This window comes from Oncorhynchus tshawytscha, linkage group LG03 (assembly GCF_018296145.1).
Source record: "Oncorhynchus tshawytscha isolate Ot180627B linkage group LG03, Otsh_v2.0, whole genome shotgun sequence".
Taxonomy (NCBI): Eukaryota; Metazoa; Chordata; class Actinopteri; order Salmoniformes; family Salmonidae; genus Oncorhynchus; species Oncorhynchus tshawytscha.
In genome coordinates, this window is record NC_056431.1 from 41,300,612 (window position 1) to 41,316,484 (window position 15,873).

At 43.1% G+C, this 15,873-nt stretch overlaps 1 protein-coding gene across 4 annotated transcripts in view; it reads left to right on the forward strand.

Moving 5' to 3' along the window:
• Positions 1–15,873, forward strand: part of LOC112235664 (polypeptide N-acetylgalactosaminyltransferase 13-like) — a 65,400-nt gene that overhangs the window by 8,712 nt on the left and 40,815 nt on the right. For 3 of the 4 annotated variants that reach the window (XR_002951111.2, XM_024404156.2, XM_024404143.2), the window contains exons 3-5: positions 10,187–10,355; positions 14,649–14,815; positions 15,188–15,395. Coding sequence is in view for 3 of the 4 variants with exons in the window: in XM_024404156.2 (XP_024259924.1) it covers positions 10,187–10,355; positions 14,649–14,815; positions 15,188–15,395 (544 nt within the window). In the remaining variant the exon portion in view is untranslated. The remainder of the gene's footprint in view (positions 1–10,186; positions 10,356–14,648; positions 14,816–15,187; positions 15,396–15,873) is intronic. The other variant, XM_024404150.2, reaches the window with a different exon arrangement.

The following is a 15,873-nucleotide window of genomic DNA, read 5'->3' on the forward strand; positions in this document are numbered from 1 at the left end:
GCCTTCTTCACCTCACTGTCTGTGTGGGTGGACCATTTCAGTTTGCCTGATGTGTACGCGGAGGAACTTAAAACGTTCCACCTTCTCCACTGCTGTCCCTTCGATGTGGATAGGGGGTGCTCCCTCTGCTGTTTCCTGAAGTCCACGATCATTTCCTTTGTTTTGTTGACCTTAAGTGAGAGGTTATTTTCCTGACACCACACTCCGAGTGCCCTCATCCCTCAGTCTCGTCATTGTTGGCAATCAAGCACACTACTGTTGTGTCATCTGCAAACTTGATGATTGAGTTGGAGGTGTGCATGGCCACGCAATCGTGGGTGAACAGGGAGTACAGGAGGGGGCTGAGCACACACCCTTGTGGGGCCCCAGTGTTGAGGTTCAGCAAAGTGGAGATGTTGTTTCCTACCTTCACCACCTGGGGGCGGCCCGTCAGAAAGTCTAGGACCCAATTGCACAGGGCGGGGTTGAGACCCAGGACCTCCAGTTTGATGATGAGCTTGGAGGGTACTATGGTGTTGAATGCTGAGCTGTAGTCAATGAACAGCATTCTTACATACAGTTGGGCAAAAAAGTATTTAGTCAGCCACCAATTGTGCAAGTTCTATCACTTAAAAAGATGAGAGAGGCCTGTAATTTTCATCATAGGTACACTTCAACTATGACAGACAAAATGAGAAAAAAAATCTAGAAAATCACATTGTAGGATTTTCTATGAATTTATTTACAAAAAAATATTTTTTTCCCTAATTTTGTTGTGTCATAGTTGAAGTGTACCTATGATGAAAATTACAGGCCTCTCATCTTTTTAAGTGGGAGAACTTGCACAATTGGTGGCTGACTAAATATTTTTTTGCCCCATTGTAGGTATTTCTCTTGTCAGATGGGATAGGGCAGTGTGCAGCATGATGGCGATTGCATCGTCTGTGGACCTGTTGGGGCGGTATGCAAACTGAAGTGGGTCTAGGGTGGCGGTGATATGTATTACACCCGCGCGTGGTGCAATCAATATCCTTGATGGCCGTCTTGGTGTCTGCTTGAGGGGGAATGTACACCGCTATGACGATAATTGACGATAATTCTCTTGGGAGATAATATGAGTAGCATACGCCCCCGCCCTTCCTCTTCCCAGAGAGGAGAATATCCCTCCCGGCGCGATGCATGGAGAAGCCCGGTGGCTGAACCGATTCCGACAACATATCCTGAGAGAGCTATGTTTCCGTGAAACAGAGAATGTTACAATCTCGGATGTCTCTCTGGAAGGCAACCCTTGCTCGAATTTCATCTACCTTGTTGTCAAGAGACTGGACATTGGCGAGTAGTATACTCAATCCATGTCTCAATTGTATCAAGGCTTAAAAATCCTTCTTTAACCTGTCTCCTCCCCTTAATTTACACTGATTGAAGTGACATCAAATAAGGGATCACAGCGTTCACCTCCATTCACCTTGTCAGTCTGTCATGGAAAGAGTGTGCTTAATGCTTTGTATACTCAGTGTATGACTACAATACATTTATATACTGCAGTTTCTGTGTAGAATTGTATCATTTGTATTTTATTGTGTAGCAAAACATGTCTTTTACAAATGTTGGTTTTTAGATCGGATGATTACCTATGATATCCATTTGTGGTAATTATGCAACCAAATGTATTACATCAATTTACAAGCCTTACAATATTATACAACCATATAAGCACCACACTATGACTAAGGAATCGCAACTTATGAAGTCCTACAGTAAGCCATATGGATTGGATCACTCTCAATTGCATTATATCTCATTTGGACAAGTGGACGCCGATTCTAGCGTGTACACAATCTAGTCAATAGTGGACTTTTAAAAGAATGTTTGATTCCAGGTGAGGGTAGGTACACCTCAGTGGTGGCTCGGTCTATGTTGGGTACTGCATGAAGTTTTGATTCGAGTGTTACTAGTTGTATATCCTGTCAATATGACACATGATATACACTGTCCAATGACATGCTTACTTGCAGGTTCCTTCGACATTGCAACAAGAAATACAAGATAAGAGTACCAACATAAAGGAAACGGGTGCCGTTTGACGTTAAACCCAACAAAAAGTTTGACGAAAGCTGTGCAAGAGAGTAAAGCGTTTGGTCATGGGTAAGCCATTGTAGCAGACGTCAGAAATATTCAGTAACCACCGACTTCACTAAATAGCTTATTGATTTTATTAATCAATTATGTACATGTAGTCAGCATTGTTTGTTCCCAGAACATTCTGTGCCATCTCTTGGTGTACAGTGGAACTATACAGTAGCTCCTATAAAAGAATGTCCTCTAGTTCAGACAGAATTATGTCTGTTTCTGAAGCTATCAAAAATACATAAAACAATACTGACCACATTGTGTTTCAAACCTTCTATAATCTTGGAATTTAGGATATACTTACAGAAAAACGCCAATTTTCCTAGCAGTGTGTTTGTGTAAGCACTAAGGCAGCAGTGTCAATTTCCTTTCAATTCGTGCCACACTAAGACCTAGACAACCAAGTGAGGGGAGTTCCTAACTAATTAATGACCTTAATTCATCAATCAAGTACAAGGGAAGAGCGCAAACCCACAGTCACTTGGCCCTCCAGGAATTGAGTTTGATACCCTTGCACTAAGCCAATTGAGTGACTTCACCAAGTGCTAGCCCTTTATAGTGCACTACTTTTGACCAGAGCCCTCAAAGGTAGTGATCTAAATAGGGAGCCATATGAGATGCATCCAGTCTCTTAACGCAGCAACCTTGTACAGGCCACAAAGTCCCCTTCCACTCTACAAAGTAAAATAAGCATAGAAATGGCTTGAGGATGTTGGAAATCAAGCTAAGATCATATAATATAATCAGAGCTGCCTGCAGATCAATGTGATATCCCACATGGCTTGAGCCTTTGCTCCCACTTGATAAGCAGGCTTCACAGCCTTTCTGGAGAGAATCAATGATTCCAATTTGAGTTTGAAAATCACATTGGGAACTGCTGATGGAAACCAAAAGAGCACGGTTCTTTTGAAATGGAAAACAAAATGTAAAATGACTTCGATTGCCATTTGAGTAATTTAGCAGATGCTTCTATCCAGAGTGACTTAGTTAATGCATTAATCTTAAGCTAGGTGGGACAACATACAGGCATAGTAAACAGCTACTTTATTGAGGAAAAGTATATCAGCAAAGTCAGAGCTAGAAGGGGGGGTACTCCGCTGTCCTAGCTTCAGGGGGAAGCTGGTTCCGCCATTGGGGTGCCATGCCAGGACAGAAAAGCTTGGACTGAGCGGGAGTTGCCCTCCCGTAGGGGTGGGAGGACCAAGAGATCAGAGGTGGCAGAACGGAGTGCTTGGGTTGGGGTATAGAGTTTGAGCATAGCCTGAAGGGAGGGAGGGGCAGTTCCTCTTGCTGCACTTTAGGCAAGTACCATGGTCTTGTAGTGGATATGAGCTTCGACTGGAAGCCAGTGGAGTGTGCGGAAGAGCGGGGTGACATGGGAGAACATGGGAAGGTTGAAAACCAGGTGGGATGCAGAGTTCTGAATAAATTGCAAGGGTTTGATGGCACAAGCAGGGAGCCCAGCCAACAGGGAGTTGCAGTAGTCCAGACGGGAGATGACCAGTGCCTGGATTAGGACCTGCGCTGCTTCAAGGTGAGGTAGGGTCGTACTCTATGGATGTTGTAGAGCATGAACCTGCAGGAGTGAGTCACTGCTTTGACGTTTGCAGAGAACGACAGGGTGTTGTCCAGGGTCACGCCAAGGTTCTTTGCACTCTGGGAGGGTGACATTGTGGAGTTGTCAGCGTGATAAGAGTTCTTTGAGCGGGCAGGCCTTACCCGGGAGGAAGAGAAGCTCAGTCTTGTAGAGGTTGAGCTTGAGGTGGTGGGCCGACATCCAAGATGAGATATCTGCCAGGCACGAAGAGATGCGCGTCACCACCTGGGTGACAGAAGGAGGGAAGGAGAAAAGTAGTTGAGGGTCATCCGCATAGCAATGATAGAGACCATGTGAGAACATGATGTAGCCGAGTGACTTGGTGTATAGAGAGGGCCTAGAACTTATCAAGGGGTCAAGCTCATTGAGGAACTCTCCCAGGGCACCTGCTGGGCGATAGATGAAAGCAATGTTAAGCCTGAGTGGACAAGTGACAGCATATAATTAAAATGAGATGGATTTGAGAGAGGGGATGAAAGAGAAAATCTCCAGTTTTGAGAAATTAGTAGCCCTGCGCCACAACCGCGACGACCAGATGCTTTCGGACTATGAGAGAAAATGTAGTCAGATTGAGAAGCAGTGTTCTCTGGGGTTATCCATGTCTCCGTCAGGGCCCCCCCCCCCAAAAAAACAAAAAACAAATCAAGGGATTGAATGGCAGCATAGACTGAGATGAACTCTGCATTCTTGACCGCAGATCAGGCAGTTCCAAACGCTGCCAGAGACCCAAAATTGCACAGAGGTTGTGCGCACAGGGTACACTAAATTAGAAGGGATGTAGCCAGGGTGTGGGGAGCGTCTATAAAGCCTACAGGGGAGTGGAGTGTACAGGTATAGAAAACACATATGGTAGTTACCAAAAATACAACAAAAAAAAGCTAAATGAGATCAGGAAAATCAATAGGTAAGATGCTCTTTCCTTCCTCGAACAACTTGGCAGAACGGTCTCCGTTTCAGCGACGAGACCACCGCTAATTCGGCCGCCATTTGGAAACCAGTGGAGACTGAAGTACAAACACTAATTTCTAATTGCCTAGCAGGGGTGAAGAGCACAATCCCCCCCCTCCCCTGTACTAATTGCTGATTGCCTCGGAGATTTGAAACCACTCCCCCTCCAGTACAGCCACTGATTACCAAACAAGTCACAAATTGCCCTGCCCCTCGATCCTGGTTGATGTGTCAACAATCATCTGCAGCATATGAGCAGTCAGCAGTTCACACAGCAAGTAGGCCTCTGGAAAGACGGGCAGCACTTCAAGTAGATGGTCCTAGCTAGCAAAAAAGACGGTACTAGACCGCAACAGATAAAGACCAAAAATATCAGGAGTCCTCTAGCTATAGAATGGCGCACCACATAGCCACTGTTGCAGTAAGCTCTTAGCACTGTCACTTGTGGATTGCAATATTGGATACTGTATTCGTACTTATTTGTCCATTTAATAACTCAACAAAAGTTTTAAGTAGGCTAATCGATTCATCTCCATTTAAATGTCACCCCAAAACTGTAAACAGATGTTTTACAGGAAACAGGAATGAAAGAATAGAGCACTCTTGTTTTTGCTCAACACTATTGACTGTGTCTCTACAGACCCGTTGTGTGTGAGTGTGAAGACCGTGTAGCAGTAATTGCTGACAAAATCACTGGACAAGGACTAGGGCTTGGAGTTACTGTTGTCGTGGTCCACGTCAGGGGGTCAGTAATGGGTTTGTTGGGCTGAAGAGCCAGAGAAAAGGGCAGATGCCACAGTCATTTTTTTATTATTAAGCCCGAGGATAATATTGAGCAGTTCACTTGAACTTGTGATGATACTGTGCATGTTTTCATATAGAAATCATTACATTGTTGGGTGTCTGGTCACCTGGAGGCTCTCTCTCTATCTCTCTCTGAAAAACACTGTCGTGAAAAGAGCACGACAATGGCTCTTCCCCCTCCGGAGGCTAAAAATATTTTGCATGGGCCCTCAGATCCTCAAAAAGTTCTACTGCTGCACCACTGAGAGCATCTTGACTGGCTGCATCACCGCTTGGTATGGAAAATGCTTGGCATCCGACCGCAAGGCACTACAGAGGGTAGTGCTTACTGCGCGCTACATCACTGGGGCCGAGCTCCCTGACATCAAGGATCTCTATACCAGGTGGTGTCAGAGGAAGGCCCCAAAAAGGCTCAAAGACTCCACCCACCCAAGCCACAGACTGGTCTCTCTGCTACAGCACGGCAAGCGGTACCAATGCACCAAGTCTGGAACTAACAAGACCCTGAACAGCTTCTTCCCCCAAGTCATAAGACTTCTCAACAAGACTTCTAAATAGCTAATCAAATTGTTACCTGCAAATGGTTACCTCTGTTGCACTGACTCTATGCAGACACACTGTACTCTACCCACAGTCTCACACATACTTACACTGACATCCCAACACACACACACACACACACGCGCGCGCACACACACCATATGTTTCAAGTTATTAGTTGTGTTGTATGTACAGGATACACATGGTACACACCGTTCAACTAAATGCTTACTTGCAGGTTCCTTCTCGACAATACAATAACAATAAGAAATAATATAAGGGAATAAAACGAACATAAATTAAATGAGTGACATTTTACGTTAAACCCAACAAAAATGTTTCCATTACGAATTGGATTCGATGAAAGCTGTGCAAGACAGTAAGCGTTTGGTAATGGGTAAGCCATTGTAGCAGGCGTCAGAAGTATACAATAGTTACCGAAATCACCTACTCAATAAGCAAATAGCATATTGATTTTATGAATAAATGATGTATACATAGTCAGCATGTCAACATTGTTGGTTCCCAGAACATTCTGTGCCATCTTTGGGTGTACAGTAGAACTGAATAGCTCATCCTGTAAAGAATATCCTCTAGTTGAGAAAGCCTCAAAAACAGAAATAGATAATTCTATCAAAAATACATAACACAATTCTGACCACATTGTGTTTCAAACCTTCTATAATCTTGGAATGTAAGATATAGTCACTTATCAAATGGATACCCGGACTACCTGGCACTGATTATGCACACACAGTCTCACACATACTTACACTGACACACTGAAGATAGCCCTATTTGGTAAAAGACCAAGTCCATATTATGGCAAGAACAGCTCAAATAAGGAAAGAGAAACGACAGCCCATCATTACTTTAAGACATGAAGGTCAGTCAATGTGGAACATTTCAAGATCTTTGAAAGTTTCCTCAAGTGCAATCGCAGAAACATCAAGTGCTGTGATGAAACTGGCTCTCACGAGGACCGCCACAGGAAAGGAAGACGCAGAGTTACCTCTGCTGCAGAGGATAAGTCCATTAGAGTTAACTGCACCTCAAATTGCAGCCCAAATAAATGCTTCACAGAGTTCAAGTAACAGACACATCTAAACTGTTCAGAGGAGACTGCGTGAATCAGACCTTCATGGTTGAATTGCTGCAAAGAAACCACTACTAAAAGACACCAATAGTAAGAAGAGACTTGATTGGGCCAAGAAACACGAACAATGAACATTAGACCAGTGGAACTCTGTCCTTTGGTCTGATGAGTCCAAATTTTAGATTTTTGGTTCTAACCGCCATGTCTTTGTGAGACGCAGAGTAGGTGAATGGATTATCTTCTCATGTGCGATTCCCACCGTGAAGCATGGAGGTGGAGGTGTGATGGTGTGGGGGTCCTTGGCTGGTGACACTGTCTGTGATTGAATTAGAATTCAAGGCACACTTAACCAGCTTGGCTACCACAGCATTCTGAAGTGATATGCCATCCCATCTGGTTTGCTCTTAGTGGGACAAAAAAAATAATTCAACAGGACAATGACCCAAAACACACCTCCAGGCTGTGTAAGGGCAATTTGACCAAGGAGAGTGATGGAGTGCTGCATCAGATGACCTGGCCTCCACAATCACCCAACCTCAACCCAATTGAGATGGTTTGGGATGAGTTGGACTGCAGAGTGAAGGAAAAGGAGCCAAAGAGTGCTCAGCATATTTGGGAACTCCGACAAGACTGTTGGAAAAGCATTCCTCATGAAGCTGGTTGAGAGAATGCCAAGAGTGTGCAAAGCTGTCATCAAAGCAAAGGGTGGCTGTTTTGAGGAATGTCACATTTAAAATATATTTTGATTTGTTTAGCACTTTTTTGGCTACGACATGATTCCATATGTTTTATTTTATAGTGTTGACGTCTTCACCATTATTCTACAATGTAGAAAATACTACAAATAAAGAAAAACCCTTGAATGAGTAGGTGTGTCCAAACCTTTGACTGGTACTGTATGTGTACAGTACAATTACCTTGTACCCCTGCACAACAACTCGTTGCTGGTACTCCCTATGTATAACCATGTTATTTTCTTCTCCCTATGTATATCCATGTTATTTTCTTCTCCCCTATGTATATCCATGTTATTTTCTTCTCCCTATGTATATCCATGTTATTTTATTCCCCCTATATATAACCATGTTATTTTCTTCTCCCTATATATAACCATGTTATTTTCTACTCCCCTATATATAACCATGTTATTTTCTACTCCCCTATATATAACCATGTTATTTTCTACTCCCCTATATATAACCATGTTATTTTCTACTCCCCTATATATAACCATGTTATTTTCTACTCCCCTATATATAACCATGTTATTTTCTACTCCCCTATATATAACCATGTTATTTTCTACTCCCCTATATATAACCATGTTATTTTCTACTCCCCTATATATAGCCATGTTATTTTTACTTTTTATTTGTTATTCACTGTGTATTTTCTTCCTCGTGTCACTATTTTATGTTTTTGAATTAACATTTTATCTTCAACTCTGCATTGTTGGAAAAGGACCTGTCAAGTAAACATTTCACTGTTAGTCTACCCCTGTTGTCTACAAAGCCTGTGACAAATAACATTGGATTGATTTGATGTACTGTCTCATGAGAAAGAGCGAGACTATGAACAATGTTCGGTCTCATAAGTCCCTCAGTTGAAGCTGAAATGTTTGTTACCTCCCGATACATTTAGACCCTTTTTCATTCAGTGAGGTTACAAATATACTATGTTTCAGACAGTATGGCCGGCCTTCAGCTCTTTGTGCACCATTTATCTAATGTAGTGTCTGTACAAATAGATTGATGGATGATCTGAGTGGCTTTGGTGGGCATGTGTTAGATGGATAGTTCATTGAATAATCCAGCTCCGCTCTCTCTGCAAGCCCATCAGGTTTAAGCCATTGTCCTAATGGAGGGTGTCACCACCGAGAAGAACCTCGATCAGATCAGAGTCTAAACCTCCACCAGCCCATCATTGGTGCTCTAGGAGGGTTGACTGGGGGATGCGTCCCAAATGCACCCTATTCCCTTCATCGTGCACTACTTTTGACCAGGGCCCGTTGGGCTCTGGTCAAAAGTAGCACACTGTAAATGGAATAGGGTGCCATTTGGAATGCGAAATGGGAATCCTCTTAACCTGGGGCCTGGAGCAAATGTGAATTGTCCCCCATGGAAATCACTCCCTCTGGTTTAAGAGATTATTGGAGTGCGGAGCATAAATCCACTGGAGATGATCTACCTTTGGATAATTGTGAAGCATTGTGGAGCGGTGTGCAGCAGAGGCAGCTTGTTTTCAAGGCTTTAGTGGATCTTCAGTAATGCTGATTGATCAGATATATGAGCTGATATTTTTAAACAGCAATGAGGGCTGCTGTTGTAACGCTCTCATTACTTCCTCAGTCATCAGTGAGAGAGAGAGAGAAGGGCTCGCCCTAAATCTCTGGACAAATCCTGGATTTCCCCAACAGGCCCAGATGATGCTTGACTAGGAGGACATGACTGTATGGCAGATGATAAGAAGAGTAGTTAATGGATCCAGAATGCTTGGTGAAGCTGCATCAGTGTCAGACTGAGCAGCATGTCATTGGCTGGTAGGGACATTTTAATGACCTCAGCGTTCAAAGCCTGACGATGTGGCATATTTCATTTTACACTGATATGCGACCAGTCTTTCTCTGTTAGACAAATCAAATCAAACTTTGTTTGTCACATGCGCCGAATACAACAAGTGTAGACCTAACCGTGAAATGCTTACTTACAAGCCCTTAACCAACAGTACAGTTTACCAAATAAACTAAAGTAAAAAAATAATAAAAATGTCACACAATAAAATAACAGTAACGAGGCTATATACAAGGGGTACCGGTACCGAGTGATCTAAGGTCAATATTTCTCTGTTAGAAACACTCTAGTCTAGTCTACAGCATGCTTAATTTGCTCACGGTTCATTTTAAGTTCATTTGCTTGCCCACAGTTCTGTACCTTTAGTAATATATACACTATAATAGTTGTAGCTACATTTAGCAGATTTCAGTAGCTGAAGTTGAATGTTTGGACCTCCCGCTTCCATTGAAACAACAGTGAAATATCAACATTTAACACGGAAGTGTAAAATATGCAACATGTCTCCCTATTGTTTTGCAGCAGTCATGTCGCGAGCCCACGAGGGCCCGGGGGAGATGGGGAAAGCGGTGGTTATCGCAAAGGACGAGCAGGAGAAAATGAAGGAGCTCTTTAAGATTAACCAGTTCAATCTGATGGCCAGCGACATGATTGCTCTCAACAGGAGTCTGCCGGACGTGAGACTGGACGGGTGAGTGAACTCGGCCTTTTCCCAGACACACACTGTGAATTACCCCCGCTGACCTCTTTACTCGGCACTACACACACCACCCACTATAACAACCCTGTAGCCGTCTACCGCTACACCTCAGAAGCCCTAATACCTCCACTTCCCAACATGCTCCGGTTCTCAAAAAGGGCCCACATTTTGGATCTACTTTCTGCCCTTTTCACTAGTTGTTGTTTTAGTCCAGAAACTTCCGCTGAATTCACTGGGGAACCACACTACGCTGACACACAACTTTGAGAATGACAACATGGCGTGTCATTTTAGGAGCAGCCGCAGCAATGCGTAGCAAAAGAGACTGTCTGCCAAATAACTAAGGTTCAACAGAACATTTTGATATCGTCTGGAATGAACCAATTTGTTAACTTTGATTAAGACGACCCGTTGGGGCAGAATGAAAGGAGATATTACACGTTTCACACTGTGCCTCACCCCCCCTTTTTAAGTCCTCGGACTCCTCAGGATTCATTCCATGATGTAACATACTCTAATTCAGCGGTGGCTGGTGAGGGGACGAGGACTCATAGTCATGACTGGAATGGAATAAATGGAGCAGCATCTAAACTCATGGAAACCGCGTGTTTGATGTTTTTCATACCATTCCGGTTATTCCGTTCCGGCGATTACAAGGAGGCCGTCATCCCATTTCAAAGTGCCACCAGACACCACTGCTCTAATTGAAGAACATTAGACTCAAAGAGATTATTTGCCCGTGTGGTATCCATCACAGTCTTCGTGTGTTTACTTCAGCCGTGACAGTCTGAATGGGAGAAGGGCTTTGTTTACTGTCGCCCAAGACCTACTAGAGCTGGATAATGAAAACCCAAAGAGCAATTTGGGTGAAATATGATCCACATTTATCTTGAGCAGCTGATCGAGAGACAGGTCTTCTCTCCGGGAGACAGCCCAGTGATTTCGTGTTTCTCTGTTCCTACCGGACATTATTTGTCCACTGTTCTTTAGAATGTGCTCTTTGTGGTATTGAAAATAGGAACATTGTCAATACAACAATATTTAAAAAACGATGCAGGGAATGTAAGCATATGCCAATACTGTGAACATTGTCTATATTGTTTATATATTACCCACCGCCTCGAAAATCAACTGTCCCCCCATGGGGTTTACATTGCCATAACATTTTATATGAAAAGTTATCACACAAAAAAGGAACATTTTCAATATATGTGAACACTGCACGCACTCCATTTCACACATGTACAAGGATTGTGCTAAGTTTAATTCTTGTAGATTTAGTGAATTATGAATTCCACTTTAATGAACTAGTCCTATCGTATATTTAAGCAATAAGGCACCTCAGGGGTTTGTGGGATATGGCCAATATATAAGGACTGTATCCAGGCACTCTGCTTTGTGTCGTGCATAAGAACAGCAATTAGCTGTGGTATATTGGCCATATACCACAAACCCCTGAGGTGCCTTATTGCGAATGTAAACTGGTTACCAATGTAATTAGAGCAGTAAAAATACATGTTTTGTCATACCCGTAGTATACGGTTTGATATACAATGGATATTAGCCAATCAGCATTCAGGGTTGTAACCACCCAGTTTATAATGAAGAATTTATACAAAATGGAGAGTGAAAGAGCCATACATCTAGGTCTGTGGTCTGTTGATTTTATTTCACCCCAAGAGAGTGCCAAGCTGCAGAATCGTACTAATTACATCTCAAAATCTTCCTCAAACTCGCCAGTACACCTTGGAACGTTATTAAAGAACTCAGCTTGGCTTTGCAAGACTGTGAGAGATAGGGTTATTGTCATGGGGTGTAATAGGCAGTGGTTGAAAGAAATAAGATGATCGCTCAGTGGCTAGTAGCTAGCTACCCTGGTGCTCCCATTCTGTCAGTCTGTCCTGTCACCCGTCGTGGGGTGAATGGGATAAACCTACTGTCCGCTCCAATCGCCTGTCACCTCCCACTTCCAACCCGGCTGCCTCCTCTCTATCTTTAATGCACCCTCCTCATACTTTATTTAACATTACAATCTACACTACATGACAGGCTTGCCCTGCCTTTGGTCTGTATCTCTGGGGGTGTGTGACTGCATCCCAAATGGCACCCTATTCCCTACAGTGCCTTCGTAAAGTATTCATATCCCTTGACTTTGTCCACATGTTGTTGTGTTACAGCCAGAAACACAGCCTACAAAACAAAACCCCAATCATGACAAAGTGAAAACATGTTATTACATTTTTAAAAAAAATTGGGGGTGGAAAATGAAATACAGAAATATCTAATTTTAAGCATCTTTGTCAGCGATAACAGCTGTGAGTCTTTCTGGGTAAGTCTCTAAGAGCTTTCCACATCTGCATTGTACAAGATTTTCCCATTATTCTTCAAGCTCTGTCAAATTGGTTGTTGATCTTTGCCGGACAACCAATTGAGGTCTTGCCATAGATTTTCAAGTAGATTTAAGTCAAAACTGTAACTAGGCCACTCCATTGTAGCCTTGTATTTTATGTTTTGTCCTGCTGAAAGGTGAATTCATCTCCCAGTGTCTGGTGGAAGGCAGACTGAACCAGGTTTTCATTTAGGACTTTGCCTGTGTTTTTTTTTTTTTTAATTCATGTTTCAGCCACCACTATGCTCGAAAATATGGAGTGGTTCTCAGTAATGTATTGGATTTGCCCCAAATATAACACTTTGTACTCATTACAAAAAAGTGAGTTGCTTTGCTACATGTTTTGCAATATTACTTTAATGGCTTGTTGCAGACAGGATGCAAGTTTAGGGATATGTTTTATTCTGTACAGGCTTCCTTCTTTTCCTTCTGTCAAATAGGTGAGTATTGTGGAGTAACTACAATGGTGTTGATCCATCCTCAGTTATCTCCTATCACAGCCATTCAACTCTGTAGGAGTTTTAAAGTCACCATTGGCCTCGTGGTGGAATCCCAGAGCGGTTTCCTTCCTTCTTTCTACCCACCTACCAATAGGTGCCCTTCTTTACGAGGCTTTGGAAAACCTCCCTGGTCTTTGTGGTTGAATCTGTGTTTGAAATTCACTGCTCGACTGAGGGACCTTACAGATAATTGCATGTGTGTTGTAGAGAGATGAGGCAGTCATTCAAAAAGTCATGTTAAACTTTTATTATTGCACACAGAGTGAGTCCATGCAACTTATTATGTGACTTGTTAAGCAAATGTTTACTCCTGAACTTATTTAGGTTTGCCATGACAAAAGGGGTTGAATACTTATCGACACAAGATATTTCAGCTTTTCCTTTTAATTCATTAGTAAGAAATTCAATAAAGATAATTCCACTTTGACATTATGGGCTATTATGTGTATGTCAGTGACCAAAAATGTCAGTGTAATCTGTTTTAAATTCAGGCTGTAACACTACAAAATGTGGGGAAAGTGAAGGGGTGTGAATACTTTCTGAAGGCAGTGTATGTGAGCCCTGATCAGAAGTAGTGGTCTGTATAAGGAATAAGGTGCCATTTGGGACACAGCCTGTGTGTGCGGAGCAGCATGCCATTTAGCACAGCACAGTGTTCAAATCAAATCACATTTTATTGGTCACATACACATGTTTAGCAGATGTTATTGCAGGTGTAGCGAAATGCTTGTGTTTCTAGCTCCATCAGTACAGTAATATCTAACAAGTAATATCTAACAATTTCACAACAATACACACACATTTTAAGTAAAGGAATAGAATTAAGAGTTTATACATATTTGGACGAGCAATGTAAGAGCGGCATGGACTAGAATACATGGAGATATAGAGTAGAATACAGTATATACATATGAGATGAGTAGTGCAAAAATATGTAAACATTAATAAAGTGACTAGTGTTCCAAGTTTTAAAGTGGACAGTGATTTCAAGTCTATGTATATAGGGCAGCACTCTCTGAGATGCTATATTCATGTAATTTCTGCTGAGATGAGCTTTTAAATGGATAGCCATTGAATCAACAACCGGAAATCTATGGGAAAAGATAGCATGTCATTGTGCTAACGTCTAGAAGCGATGCACCCTTGCCACCACTGCTGAAAAAAATCCTGGGGGAAACACTGGTGCGGCATATACTAAGTCTTGTCAACTTTGGCTTTGTTTGAAAGCAGTTCATTTTGTTACAACACTCTGAGGTAAATTTCAGCCACATATTTTACATTCACAAGCATGTCACACAACTATGCTCACTGTTGATAGCACTCTACTGTAGACACGCATCAGGAGTAGCAGCCTATTTGACCTCTTAACCAGAGCTCTCGTTGTCCGTCCATCAGTTGCAAGACGAAGGTGTACGCGGACGATCTCCCCGACACCAGCATAGTGATCGTGTTCCACAACGAGGCGTGGAGCACCCTGCTCCGCACCGTCCACAGTGTCATCAACCGCTCGCCACGGCACCTGCTGCAGGAGATCCTGCTGGTGGACGACGCCAGTGAGAGAGGTACTGTAGCTGGGTCCAGCCTAAACCATCACACTAACTAGCTTCACATAGTTTAAAGGGTCACTCTGGGATTAATACATGCAGCTCTTAGTATTGTGTGATAGTATCGATGTAAAGTTTGAAAGACAATCGGCCCTTGATAATTGTGAATGAATAGAGAAAACAACACTGCACAATGAAGTTCTATGGGAGTTTGAAACATGTCTGTAACATGTCTGTAACGTTCTTTGTATTAAAGGATAATAATAGACCACATTTGAAAGAAAATCGGCACTTGCCTTGATAACTGTGAATGAACGCGGGAAAAACACCAAACAATTCAGTTATTTCGGGCATTTGAAACATGTCCTCTGATGTGTCCTCTTCTGTCAGACTTCTTGGGAAAGAAGCTGGAGAACTATGCTCGTACCCTGGAGGTTCCCGTGCGGGTCCTGCGGATGGAGCAGCGAACGGGGCTGATCCGGGCCAGGCTAAGAGGGGCAGCTGCCACACGGGGACAGGTCATCACCTTCCTGGACGCCCACTGTGAATGCACAGTGGGCTGGCTGGAGCCTCTGCTGGCCAGGATCAAAGAGGACCGGTAAGGAGCTTCGCCATCACCACGCTCGATGTAAATGGAACACACAGCAATGGATAGACATGGGGGGGGGGGGTGCTGAGGCTCGAAAGCAAATCATCTCTGCTATGTTCTCTTCCTGCTGCCTCAGTGAGATGCTAACTCATTAGCATTAGCCGCTTGTCTTCTGTGTCATCTGAAAACTGATCTGACGTTAATGGTAGACACTAGCTCGACTTTATAGCAGGCAACGACACCAATGCCCGTGACAGCTGTGTGCCCCATAGCTGAGTGGCAGCATGTTTTGTCACAACGCTGTCTGTCGCTTCTTTATACCGTGGGAGAATACAGTAGAATGTGATTGCACTGAGTCAGTTGTTGGTGGCTATTTGTAAGTGACAGCAGGGTTTAAATCCTATTATTTGGAGTCGTGGTTATATTAATGAAGTAATGGTGTGGTTATTCTAATCCTGTTTCAGGATTGCACTTGCTTGTTCGGTGG